At 41.1% G+C, this 14,755-nt stretch overlaps 1 protein-coding gene across 1 annotated transcript; it reads right to left on the bottom strand.

Moving 5' to 3' along the window:
- Positions 1-13,863: 13,863 nt before the first annotated feature.
- On the bottom strand, positions 13,864-14,340 carry LOC131327781 (uncharacterized). The gene has a single exon (XM_058360913.1). It carries the CDS (start codon positions 14,338-14,340, stop codon positions 13,864-13,866), a length of 477 nt encoding a protein of 158 aa, XP_058216896.1.
- Between the last annotated feature and the right edge of the window lie 415 nt (positions 14,341-14,755).

The raw sequence follows: 14,755 nt of genomic DNA, 5'->3' as shown, positions 1-14,755 counted from the left end.
TGCATTACATCAACAAAATCTAACAAGATAGGCTTGATAAAGACATGAGTCTTGACCAAATTGTTTGTAGCCCTAACCATCACTAAACAATTAGCAACAATTTAAAATGGAAAAAACCCACAAAAAAGAGGTGGATTAAACGATTGAATGACTTATGTTCGAGATCAACCGAGGCACTAATAATGCCATTTTAAATCCTATTCAAGTCCAAGATACCAGCTAGGAGAAGGAAAGGATGTATTTTTGGTGTAGTGCGGGGGTGCACTAGAGCACCCCAATCCCTCCTGATTTGGCTGCTCGCCACTTGTGACCATATTTCAAGTTTTACAAATGTTGGTTGTGTTCGATTAGAAGTTTAGCACTTTTCAAAAACTTAAACTGGCGTTCGGTTCCCAGTTTGGGGAAAATAATCCCCTACACTCACCTATCCTCATTTACTCCCCTCATTAACGTAAACCTACCCCCTTCTACCTTTCACCTTTACAGTGTTGCAGAGATTTGACTATAAACCTTTCACCTTTACTCATCTCTCTCTGTCTCTGTCTCTGTCTCTCTCTCTGTTGCAGAAGATTAGGACGATTCCCCCCTCTCTCAAATCAAATTTGCCCTAGCCTCTTCTCACTCTCTCTCTAGCCATGCTGTTCGTGAAATCTCAAAGGATTCGAGAATCAAAGAGCAGCTTGAGGATAAAGCTGGTATTATTTGACCGATTCCTGTTCATTACAAGACCTTTGCTCTATAAAGATGGATAAAGGGCGTCAAACGCATTCGTCTGCCTCTTTAATAACCTCCTAATCCAACAAAATGGAGGCCCAAGCAAAGACGACATTCGGTGCGGTAATTGGCTTCTCTAATCAACCTGTGTTCAAAGAGTAGAGGTATGGTTTGATTTTGTTCATGAGTTGTAAGTTCAATTTTTTCTACTACACGATTTGATTTTTCTGTTAACGGGTCAAATTGTCGGTCAGATCTGTAATCAAGTTGCTAAAATTGTCCATTAGTGTTGTAAAATGGAATCAGATTTGTCGGCACTATTGTGTTCTAGATCTGTTCTAGTAGAACTAAAATGGTCCGCAAAATTTAGGAAATTTTTGGTAGAACAACAATTGGTGTGTTCTGGATTTATTTATTTAGTTTTATTTTTGGGTTGAAGGCTTCCATCTAAAAAAATCAACTATTTTTGGGTTATGAATTCTTCCCTCATTGTTTTTCAGATCATGATAGTCACATGGACCAGAATTAATTGGCACAATTTTCAGATCTAAAAAAATCAACTATTTTTTTGTGGATTTCTTTGGTCGCATTCTTGGAATAAATTTGTTTTGTAGCTACTCTTTCTTGTAGAATCAATTGGTCATGTATGTAGTGTGGTTGGGGATATGCCTGTACGAATATTATATTGTTAGAATAATAGGTTTTCTGGGTATGCGAAGTTAGAGATGTTAAAACTAACTAGAGAAGCTGTTTGGTAAAATGCTGAGAGAGAAGATGCGGTATCATGGAATAGGCTGGTAATGATCCAAGAATAGGAGTCATGTTTATGCAGTTTGTTTGGTTCACAGTTGTGTAATTTGTTTAAACTACTTGTGGGTAATTTGTTTGATCTTTTTTGTTGTTGTTAAGCCAACCATTGTCACTGAAATTTGAACCCTCAACTCCAACTTCAAAGAGGAAAAGACGTGCTTCATCTCCTACGCCCTCGGCAAACTCATTCACCGACGAGAACAGTGTCCAAGTGGTACTCCTCTTACTCCTTATTAATGTCGATTTGATTAGGCATCACGTGAAATTGCATATGTCATCTCACTATGGTAATGTGTAACATGCGTTAATTATTTCCCACATGTTAGCCTATAATGAGTTGTAAAAAACTCGATCCCGACAACTGAAGCTATGAGTACACCGAAATTTTCCTCCAAATAATGCCCAAGAGGCGAGGAAAGACCATTCAACAAACTCGAACAAAAATCGCAAGTTTAATTCCCTACAATGGGCAGCAATCCTAGAGGAGTTAAAGAAGAGGACACATAAGATTGACTACATACCTATTAAGATCCACCAGAAATTTGACCGTCTCAAAAAAGAGTACAGGTTATTGAAAGACCTGATCGAGCGAAATGGGTTAGGTTGGGACCTGGTTAGTCAAACAGTCACTGCATCGACGGAAATGTGGCTAACATATTTGTAGGTATATAAACCTTAGAGAACCATGATTTGACTTATACCAGCACCATTCCATCTTATAGGACTCTAATTTCCAATTTTCCTATTCGTTGTAGGCAAATAAGGATGCCAAAAAATTTATTGGTAAATGGCTCGACCATTTTGACCTCTTGGACGAGCTTTTGGAAGGCTCGTTGGCCATAGGCATCTTTAGCCAACCCAGCTCCCTAGGGCCCCCCTCGCTAGAGCATGAGCAAGCATTAAGGAATCAAGGAAAGGCCATAAGGAGAAGTGATAGCATGTCAGTTGATTCCAGAAAGTGAATGTCTGATGGAAGTGGTGGAACAAGTAGTAAGTCAATGCGATGTGAGCAAAAAAAGGCTTATGATAGGGTGAATTTCACAAACCAAAAGAATGGAGAGTATTTTGAGACCTTGACACAACAACCTCTTGAGGCCAAAAATTACTCTATTGAGGCTTGTCTCGAAGGAATGAACCCACTGAAGCCCTTTGTTGGTGAAACTGCCTTTTATAGGGAAGACTTTATAAAGCTGACTCCAGATGGAAGGATGGGTTGGATCAACTGCTTTGAATTCAGGAACTAATGGGAAGAGATGGGAAGTCGAATAATAGTTTGTGAACCTAATGCATGTTTTATGAACTTAGGTAGGAAGTCCATGAGTTTGTTTTAAATTCAAGTAGTATGGAAGAGATTTGTGTTTCCAATAGTAATCTATGTTGTGACTGTTTTTTATGAGCCTTATGTCTATTTTTTCACTTTATGAACAATTTTGTTGTGACTTCTAATTTCCAGTAATAGTTTGTGGTGTAAGAACAATTTGTGATCCTTTCGTGCTACGAATTTGAAATCGTTGTGAGAAGTTTATTGGTGTTTGGTGGGTTTTTTTTCCTTTATAAGGATTGGTTTGGCACGATTGATATGGGTTTTAGTTATATGGCTAACTGCATAAAATCTAATACTACGAAGGAAAAGGAAACCCGATACATATTTAGTTATATGGTTTTAGTTATGGTTCTAATACATATTTAGATCATTAGCTGGACTTGTATTTCTCAATGACTTGTATTTCCAATACATATTTGGGGAATTTAGTTGAGATCACCATCTGGGTGTTTCATGAATTTTGTGAATACCCATATCCTCTCTAGCTATATTTATGTTGCTCTAGTGGAGATTTTTGAGGATATTAATTGACATCAGTATCTAGGTGTTAGTAACTCATTTTCGTGAGTATTGATGATTGTTGGGTCCCAAGATCATGGCCTCTTACCGGCCCCTTTTGATCCCTTCCCCTAAAACACCAGGTACCCTGCATTGTGTGGACTTCTATTGACAGGTTTCATGAGGTCTTATGGTTAGACTTATATGTGTGCCCATTATCGTAGGTGAATGCATGACCCTTCCTAGAACTTTGTTTTTGTTGGTTGTAGATCAAGGATGGGGATTGGAGAGTCATTTTTTCAAGTCCCAATCTACCATTGCAATCCTCAAAACACTCGTCATGACTTTAGAACAATCTAGTTTTATATATTGTTCCGTAGATTTAGGTAGAGTTCCATGGTCTTAAGAATCCAATTTTCTACTCCATAATTTGCTTGCAAAAAGTCTAATGTGTCAGTGCTGTCCAAGCATAATGGTTTCTGAAGACCACAAGAGGCATGAAATGATAACAGAAAATTGGCCAAAAAGTAACTCTTCTTTTTTCTTTTGTTCAGCAATAGTTTCAAGCTTACATATCATTAGTTTTTAGAGAATGAGCCCATTATAATTTGAAAACCTGGTTTGTTGAACTTTTTTAAAGTGCTAGTATATATTTCTAATAGATTGGCAAAGGTAAGTAAATCACCATGTCACCAAGTGGAATTCCGCCTCACCAACTCGAGGATGATTTTAGTGATGATGATGACTTGCTGGAACTCGAAACACTCGCTATGATGGAATGAGATGAGAAACAAAAAATTCCACAAAGAACATGTCCTTTATCGGGACTAGAATATACCATGTTTCTTTTGAAATCCAATCCAGGTAACATAAAAGATATTTTACGTGTTGACAAACATACATTTAGAGAGTTGGCGGTCGAGCTAGTTCGAAGAGGACTACTTGAATGGGATCATAAGAACCTCTCAGTCGAGGAGTCTTTGGCTATATTCTTGTACATTTGCAGACAAAATGCACGAGATAGAATTGTTGCTGACCGCTTCCAAGCAAGCATTTCAACATCATGCTTCGTGCTATTTGCAATCTCGCTCCCTTTATTATTCGACCACCAAATCTTCAAGAAACGCCTCCTAAAATTCTCCATGATAGAAGATACTATCCATGGTTCCAAGTAAGAATGTATTACATACGATACCGTTTAACACACAACACAAAATATATACCTATGCTAATGCCTTTTTTAAAAAATCTCAATAGGATTGTGTTGGCACGATAGATGGAACCCACATAGATGCTTGGGTACCGGCTTCTAAAGAATTAGCATTTCTCGGAAGAAAATCCACCAAAACACAAAATGTAATGGTTGTGTGTTCCTTTGACATGAAGTTCACATTTGTGTACCCAGGTTGGGAAGGTAGCGCCCATGATGGATGTGTTTTCTTTGCGGCAGTATTGAATTCGGACTTTAACTTCCCACATCCACCAATCAGTAAGTTTTCGAATTTTAATAAGATTTTTCTCATATTTGTTTTTGGATATGTTTTAGTAGGAACCACACTATACTCACAAGAGTAATTTATGATTTAGATAAGTACTATTTGGTCGATTCTGGATACTCAAATATGCCTGGTTATCTGGCTCTGTACCGAGGACAACGATAACACAGGGACCAATGGGATGGGGCCAATACAATATTCTGCACACCGTACGAACTATTCAACTATAAGCACTCATCCTTGAGAAATGTAATTGAGATATGCTTTCGGGTTTTGAAAAAAAGGTTTCCAATACTAAAAGGTATGCCGAATTATGACAACGTCCGTCAACCAACAATTGTTACGGCTTTTTGTGTTATCTACAACTTTATCTTAATGCATCATGAGAGAGATGAATATTTTGACAGTTATAATGAAGATATCGATTGGGAAGGAGAAACTGATGAAGAGGTTGATGATGATGTAGATGAAGTAGAGCCTTTGAACACATCTCGTGTGTTTGGAATTGATGGCGCATAAGTGGGACCAAATGGCTATTGAAATCTGGAATGCATATTGATTTTTATTGCATTGTACTAGTTTAGTTGCAGTAAATTTGTCGGGTTAACTTAGCTTAATTTATATGTGTTGTAGTACTGCACAAATTCTAAGTCTTGTTGCATTTGGATTGTACTTGGACGTTGGTAGAAGTTAATGTTGGTTTTGGTTTTTCTGATGTCAATAGAAAAATGGGTTTAGGACATTTAATTCTAAGTTCAATTTCTGAATTGGGGTCTGTGTTTTTGGCCATAGGAAATATATTAGAATGATGCCATGTTTTCCATGGTGTTATTTGGCTTTTTCCATTAGTATTATGTGTTCCTACTTTTGTACTTTACCTAAAAATTGCTTCATGCGACTGGACTCCCTCTTTTATGCAGTATTATACACAATAAGTATAGAAGGCCAAAAATTCTATGTTGTGTTTGTAAGGAAGAAGCCGGGCATCTACGATGACTAGCCAGCTTATAGTGAGCAGGTTAATAGGTTCCCAGGTACTGTGCATAAAAAATACGCCTCATGGGATGAGGCCTGCAATGCTTGGGTGACTTTCACCAAACAAGTTGAGGAAACGGTGCCACCTTCTCTTCTCCCATTGGCAGATGATGCGACTGGATCCTCAACGAATTACACACATCTGGCTAGAGATTGGTTTGGACTCGGCCTTATTCTCGCTATGATTTTTTGCTTGGGTGAGGTGGTAGCCATCTCTATTATAAAACAGAAGGGTGTGGGAACAAGTTGTTGGAACGGCTTAAATTCATTTGATTCAAAGACTGTAGTGCATCCTCCCACTTCCCGATTAAGTACCCATGGTTTTCACTTAAATCACACAACTGCCATCTCCTTCTAATCGGAATGCGTAGTGCCGTAGGCACGGACTAGCACTAGTTATAATAATGGTAGTTTGATATCCTTGTTTGGTTGTAGGAGTTATTTCAGATGAATCTGTACGTATGTTTTTCAACAGAGTATTGTGTACTCTTTTATTTATGATTTGAAACTTTAATTAATTAGTATTGTATTGCATGTATGTATGTTTAATTTTTGAGTTTCTCTTCAATTAACATCGTATCGTTTATTTATATATGAATTATACCTTACATTTGGCAAATGGAAATAGAAAAATTCAAATATGAAAGGACCTGATCAAGGCTAATCAAGAAAAAAAAATCCGTTCATTCTGTGAATATATATTCTGTATCTTCTTGTAATATGCTATTTTAGGACATGTATCGTAATCAAATCATAGGGTAATCATATCATAGCATAATCATAGGGTAATCATATCGTAATCAAATCTTGTAATCTTCCTTTCTTAGGCATAGCTTTACTCTATTTAAAGATGTACTCACCTCATTGTAATTCATTCAGAAATAATATTAGTATTTTTCGTTTCTGTTTCTCTGTTTTCTATCATGGTATCAGAGCGGGTTCCGAAACCCTAACCTGCTTTCCAATCAGTCTTCTATCCTCAAATCTCTCTCCCTCTGTCAGCTACTCTCGCTCCCTCTCTCTGTTTTTCTGCAACCCAAATCACAAGAAATGCCCACAGCAGTCGACACCCATCCCTCTCCAACCACCGGTGACCTACCCACACTCCGACAACTTCCAGCAGCACTTGCCGACACTGTAGTAGCTCTGGCGGCGACCTCTGTTACAGCTCCGACGAACCAGTCTAAGGCAGATTGGTACTCTGGTATTCTGTTTTCTTTTTTGACTACGTTTCTCTGTTAGCATCATGTCTAGCAATAAAAATCAGACTATTAGTGTTCGTTTCACCGGTAACAACTACTCCTACTGGGCTCATGTGATGAAAAATTTTGTTGTTGGTAAAGAAATATGGGGATACGTAGACGGTTCTACGCTACCTCCTTCTGATCCAAAAGACCCAGGGTATGCCACTGCCTTGGGAAAATAGAACACAGGGAATGCACAGATTTTGACTTGGTTTCACAACTCCGTAGAACCAAGTATTGGCATGAATTTTTCGAAATATAACACAGCAAAGAAAGTTTGGGATTATCTACAAGCTCTGTATCTTGAATCAAATTTTGCTAAACAATATGAGCATGAAATGTCCATCCGAAATACCATCCAAAACAATAAATCGATTCAACAATTTTATAACGAAATGACTACTTATTGGGATCAGTTAGCTCCATGGAACCTTCAGATTTGCAGCTACTTGATAGTTATGTCAAATTTCGTGAGGAGCTATGACTTGTTTAGTTTTTGATGGCCTTTCGACCTCAGTTTGAGCCTCTTCACGGGGCTATCTAGCATCGGTATCCATTGCCTTCAGTAGATGGTGCTGTTCATGTAACGCCCCGAATTTCGGAAACGTTAAATAAATATTAAAAGACAATTTTCTCAAAGGATTAATCCGATTTACTGCGTCAGTCATTCCAAAAGCATACGTCAAAATATTACAACCATATCGAATTAAGTTTAAAGTTTCGAACAAGTCAAGTAATTACATTTTCCAAATTTAAACGTTTAAGCTTTCAAAATCAAAGACCAATTTTCTGCCAGAGCATCTAAGCGTAAGGCAACCAAGGTTCCTCGCCTCCATCCGTAGCAGAGTCAAAGTTAGGCTGCTCGAACGGCACTTCCGTTCCGTCTTCAGTACCTGGCGTTCGAGTTACCAGGGCAACATAGTACCGTGAGCGATGACGCTCAGTAGCCAAAACCCACCCGAACCCATAACTTACAAGCAACAAGATTTATAATGAGAATGCAATAAGAATAACATCAAAAGAGAACAAATCCATTATTTCATTACTATTATTTATCCTAAGTGAAATCTCGGATCTTATCCACAGATTCGTTCCTACCCAAAACCTTTGATACAAACACTGGTGTGGTCCGACTCCCCTTTTCCAGATCCGGATGAAAGATACCTAAGTTATGTACTCGGATATCCCATCCGCAACCATAAGTTCGGATAAAACTTCACCGGCAACGCTCAAGCGCCGTCTAGCCCGGGTTGTGACACAAGCACAATGCCACCCTTATGTCTCGTCCCAGCATCCGAGAGCTGACCACTACCATGCCATACCCAGGGTTTCGTAAACCAACAATTCACAAATTCACCACCAATCAATCTCCAAACAATATATCACCACGGGTTCCAATCCCGGAATCCAAATCTCAGCCTATCACTTTAATAACTTTTCCATTAATCCTATTTTCACGTCTAATAAGTTAAGTCCGCACATCACAACCGATCCCGGGAACTTATTTGTCCATTCTACCATCACAATAAAATATCACACGATTTAACATTTCAACTAAAAAAAAATAATATACTAACAGGCTAACAACACATAACCATGCGATAAAATTTATCATGCAATAAAACTAATCATACGATTAAAATTTATCATGTCATCGAGTTAATCGTGCGATTAAACTAAGATTAAACTAGAAATTTATTAACCATAGGACTTATGATGTTATTACTTATTCCTTAGGGTGGTTTCAAAAGCTTTTCAACCATCAAGGAGCCAAAATGTGATTTTTCTAACTAAAGTTTCACATTACAGTAGCTGCCATATATTTTGGAAAAACAGAACAGTGGGTTTAATGGAGTTCGAACCAAGCCGTGGGTTTTTGTCCGGACTCGATCAGGACTTAAAATATTATTTCTTAGTATGCTAGGTAGATTTACAACTAACCATAAATCAGTGACTAAACTGTGTTTATACCAAAACCATTTCAATATTTTCAGTCACTGGAACAGTCGGCGAAGAAAAGAACAAAAACAGGGGAGTTTCGGCCGGATTCCGACCGACGACATCGGGTTCGATTATTATCATATCAAGCTTTAAAATCATCATATAAACACGATATATACTTAGGGAGGTGAGTTCCGGACTACCTCTCGTCCGACGAAACGATTTACGGAGGGGTTTCGGTGGTGGTTCGGAGTGGCGGCGGAGTCCGGTGGTGACGGGGGTGCTGACTGGTGGTGCTCGGTTGGTGGCAGTGAGTTCCGGTTGGTAAGGAGGGGAGTTCGGGGTGGTGATGGAGGTAGGCCGAGAGGTGGTGGAGTTGGCGAGGATGATGGTGGTGCGACCGGCTGGCAGTGGGAGGTGGCGGCAATGGCTGCTTGGTCTCTCTCTCTCTCTCTCTCTCTGTGCCGAAGTTGCTGGGAAAACAGAGATATAAAAATGGGAGGGGGTTTGTTTAATAGATTGGATTTTTGAATGTAGTGTTTTACCCAATGGATAATGGTGTGATGGAGTGTTGGATGGGATAGGAGGTATGGTGGGGGAGTGGGAACTTCTGATTTTTTTGCAGGGGAGAGGGTGGGATTTTCGGCTGAAAAGAAGAAAGGAGCGGGAGATGTGAAGTGAGGGTAGAGTGTTAGTTTGGTAATAGTTGGGTTAGGATCCTAGTTTGGGATTTAGTTAGGTTAAGGTTTGGGTGAAATGATCCAGTGTACACACGCACGCATTAACGAATTAACTCGTCGGACACGCGCGCGCACAATCGATTTTAGAAATAAAATTGGTGTGACGACATAAATAATTTTTCGCATTAAATAACTAACGTGTAAAATATAATATATATATATATATATTGGTAATTATTATTATTTATTAAAAAATACAGGGTCTTTACAACCTATCCCCCTTAAGACAATTTCGTCCTCGAAATTAAGATGTACCTTTGATTTGAAACAGGTGCGGGTAGTTGGCTCTCAGTGTGTCCTCGCGTTCCCAAGTTGATTCCTCTAGTCCTCGGTGTCTCCACAGGACTCTGACTAATTTGATTGTTCGTCCTCGGGTAACTTTTTCTCCATGATCCTGGATTTCTACCGGTTGTTCTTCAAAAGTCGTATCCTCGTCCAGTGTTACTTCCTCCCAATTAAGCACGTGGGTGGGATGGGCCATATATTTCCGCAGCATAGAAACGTGAAAGACGTTGTGAACTTTGGCAATCTGCGGTGGTAGAGCAAGGCGATAAGCTACTTCTCCAATTCGCTCCAAGATCTCAAACGGACCAATGTAGCGAGGTGATAACTTCCCTTTCTTGCCAAATCGAATGATCCCACGACAAGGCTTGATTTTTAAGAACAAGTGATCTCCCACATTAAACGTCAAAGGCCTTACCCTCTTATCAGCATAACTCTTTTGTCTATTCTGTGCGGTCAAAAGTCGCTCTCTGATCACCTTTACCTTCTCAGTAGTTTCTCGAACCAGCTCAGGTCCAAGTAAAGTGTTCTCTCTAACCTCTGTCCAACAAATGGGTGATCGGCATGGTCGTCCATATAGTGCTTCGTAAGGGGCCATCCCGATGCTAGCTTGATAGCTGTTGTTATAGGCAAACTCCACCAGCGGTAGGTGTCTCTCCCAACTTCCTTCAAAATCCAACACACAAGCTCGGAGCATGTCCTCCAAGGTTTGAATCGTCCTCTCAGACTGTCCATCAGTTTGAGGGTGAAAAGCTGTACTCAGGCGGATATCTGTTCCCAGTGCTTTCTGTAAGCTTCCCCAAAAGTTGGAGGTGAAACGAGGGTCTCGATCAGAAACTATAGATACCGGCACTCCGTGCAATCGAATGATTTCGTTGATGTAGAGCCTGCTGAAAGATTCCATGGTATTAGTCATACGAACGGGTAAGAAATGAGCAAATTTGGTTAGTCGATCCACAATTACCCAAATAGCGGTGTTCTTCTTGACTGACCTAGGCAATCCTGTCACGAAGTCCATAGTGATATGCTCCCACTTCCATCCTGGAATTGGTAATGGCTGAAGGGTCCCTCCTGGCTTCTGGTGTTCAGCTTTCACTTGCTGGCACGTGAGACACATGGATACGTACTTGGCTACGTCATTCTTGATTCCTCCCCACCAATATAGTCTACGAAGGTTCTGATACATCTTGTTCCCTCCAGGGTGCACGACAAAGTTTGATTGATGAAACTCCCTCAGAACGGCTTCCCGTAGGGTATTCATATCAGGTACAAAAATTCGATCTCGAAATCTGAGGCTCTTATCGGCGTGGATTGTCCATCCTGTTGCTGCTTTTCCTGTTGCCAATTGTTACCTGATGAAGTCGCATTCCTGATCGAAAGTCTGCACGATAAGAATCTCTCGGTGCAATGCTGGTGTGGCGACTATGGCAAACAAGCAAGCTCCTCCTTCGCTATTGGTTGGCTGTAATTGAAATTCGTTGAGAGTTTCTACCATCTCCCATTCTTTAATAGCTAGTCTAGCTAACTGTCCCCTCGTCTTGCGACTAAGGGCATCTGCCACGACATTGGCCTTGCCTGGGTGATAAGACAATGTGAAATCATAATCCTCTAAGTATTCCATCCATCTCCTCTGTCTCAGATTTAGCTCCCTCTGAGTGAATAAGTACTTGAGGCTCTTATGATCTGTGAAAACCTCGAATTGCTCTCCATAAAGGTAGTGGCGCCAGGTCTTGAGAGCATAAACAACTGCAGCGAGTTCCAAATCATGCGTCGGGTAGTTCTTCTCGTGCGGTTTCAGCTGTCGTGATCCATAGGCAATAACCTTCCTGTTTTCATCAGCACACATCCCAGATCATCTTTAGAAGCATCGCAATACACTGCATAACCCACGTTTCTCTCTGGTACGATCAATATGGGCGCACTAGTCAATCTTCTTTTGAGCTCCTGAAACGACTTTTCGCAAGCCTCATTCCAATCAAACTTGACACCCTTCTGTGTCGGTTTAGTCATCGGTTTGGCTAGCGTGGAAAAGTCCTGAATGAACCTCCTGTAGTATCCGGCTAACCCAAGGAAACTTCGGATCTCGAATACCATTTTCGGTCGCTTCCAATCCATGACTGCTTCCACCTTACTTCTTTCCACCGAAATTCCTTTTTCCGACACAACATGACCAAGGAATTTCACCTCTTTCATCCAGAATTCACATTTACTTGCCTTAGCATACAACTTGTTCTCCCTTAACACCTGCAGAACTATCCTTAAGTGCTCCTCGTGGTCTTGTTCCGATTGGGAATATACCAATATGTCATCGATGAACACCACGACAAATTGGTCGAGGTACGGCGTGAAGATCTTATTCATCAAGCACATAAATACGGCAGGTGCGTTGGTCAATCCAAATGGCATCACAACAAACTCGTAATGTCCGTAGCGAGTTCTGAATGCAGTCTTGTCGATGTCACTATCTCGGACACGCAGCTGATGGTATCCCGAGCGTAAATCAATTTTTGAGAAACAAGTCGATCCTCTCAATTGATCGAACAAATCGTCTATCCTTGGGAGGGGGTAGCGATTTTTGATCGTGACTCGATTGAGTTAACGGTAGTCAATACAGAGTCGAAGAGTTCCTTCCTTCTTCTTGACAAAGAGCGCAGGCGCTCCCCATGGCAACGTGCTCGGTCGGATAAAACCTTTCTCTAACAACTCTTCAAGTTGAACCTTCAGTTCCCGCAGTTCCGCAAGTGCCATGCGAAATGGTGCCATGGAGATAGGCGCAACCCCCGGTTGTAGCTCGATGGTAAAATCCAACTCTCTTCGCGGCGGTAATCTAGGCAACTCGTCAGGAAATACATCTGCGTATTCACAAATGATCCGCGGTAGTCCCAATTCCATGTGATCCTCTTCCTCAAGCATGAGGCTCGCCAACATCCTGATAGCTTATCTTTCCACTTCGATTGTGGTGCTGATAAGGCAAGATTCTGTCTATCCCCCTTAAAACGGAAACATAGCCCATCTGGAGAGTAGGCTATTACGATCTTTCGGTGGCAATCAATCACAGCACGATGGGCAGATAACCAATCCATTCCCAAAATTACGTCGAAATCCACCATGTCAATAATACGGAGGTCGCAGGTCAAACGTATATCAGACACTTCTATCTCACAAGATCTGCATATCGAACTTACTGGAATCTGACCTCCTAACGGTGAAGTGACTCTCATCGACGACTCTAAATGCTCGAATTCTAATCCTAACGTATTAGCGCAGGCAGCAGGTATAAACGAATGTGATGCACCAGAATCAAATAACGCTCGTACACAAGTGCTGAAAAGAATAAGGTTACCTTGAATGACTGCAGGGTCGTATGCTTCCTCCTCGCCCTGTAGTGCAAACACTCGTCCCCCAATTGGCTGATTCTGACCTCTCGGTCCTTTCCTCATTCCCTGGTTCTGAAACTGGCGTTGTTGTTGTGAGTTCCAACCTAGCTTCTGGTGGTTAGGGTTTCCCTGATACTGATTTCCTTGTCCAGCTGGTTTCCCCTGATATGATTGCTGTTGCTGTACCCCATATCCTGAGCTCCCAGATCCTACTAACTGCGAGCAGTAACGCTTCATATGTCCCTCTTGATTGCGGTGGAAGCACTTTACCCCTCCGGGTGCTCTGTTCTGCTGCTGAATCTGATGCAGTACTTGATTCGAGCCTCAATTCTGGTTATTGTTTCTCCACAGTTGGTTGTTCCGATTGTTATTCTGATTGTATGGCTTGGGTGCAACATACCCCTAATTGTTGTTACGGATTGGTCCTCCCATTTGAGTAGCCTTCTTTTGATTCAAAATTCTACGAGAGTCATTGAGTTCCCTTTCATTGATCAAAGTGGCTCTCACCACCCGAGAGAAGGTTGAAAGCTCCATACCAACGACTTTTCCCCGAAGAGGGTCCTCTAACCCCCAATCAAACTTTCTCGCTTTAGCAGCATCAGTAGGGACATACATCGATGCGTGTCGTGATAGCTCCTCAAATCGTGCCATGTACTGTGTCACAGTCATCGTTCCTTGCCTAAGTGCTAGAAACTCCTGTGCCATCTGGTCCTTAATCGGTGTAGGGAAATACTTCTCCAAAAAGATCTCCTCGAATTGAGTCCATGTAATTGTGGCGAGATTCACAGTATTCTTGGTAGCCTCCCACCAATAATCAGCTTCCCCTTCCAGTTGGTACGTGGCCAAGGCCACCTGGTCAGCCCCCTGTTGAACTCCCATGGTGTCCAACATCTTCTTGATCTGACGGATCCATCCATCAGCAACATGAGGATTAGGTGCCCCTTGAAAGGTTGGAGGTCTCTGTTTTCTAAATTCAGAAAATAGATGAGTACGGTCTGGGGCTGTTCAAGGCTGAGGTCCTCGTGGATTTGCAGCAAGATTCTGGAGTATCTGGGCCACGTTCCCCAGGGCGGCCGCAATGTTCTGATTTGTGTCCCCATTGTTGTTGTTTCCACCCGAGTTGTTATTATGATTGTTGTTGTTACTGCCGCTACCATTTCGTGTCCCCACCATCTACATAAGCCGGATTCGAATGGTCAAAAAGGGATTTCTAGTTGTATTGCCCGTTTGCATAAAATTTTACTTAAGACAAGAAATACACAATACTGAGCTGAAATATCATTCATTTAATAGT

Source organism: Rhododendron vialii, chromosome 5a (assembly GCF_030253575.1).
Source record: "Rhododendron vialii isolate Sample 1 chromosome 5a, ASM3025357v1".
NCBI classification, from domain to species: Eukaryota; Viridiplantae; Streptophyta; class Magnoliopsida; order Ericales; family Ericaceae; genus Rhododendron; species Rhododendron vialii.
This window is presented reverse-complemented; position numbering and strand designations above follow the sequence as displayed.

Bases quoted from the DNA above. Each gene is read 5' to 3' on its own strand.
- LOC131327781 (XM_058360913.1), bottom strand. From the start codon at position 14,340: ATGGGAGTTCAACAGGGGGCTGACCAGGTGGCCTTGGCCACGTACCAA.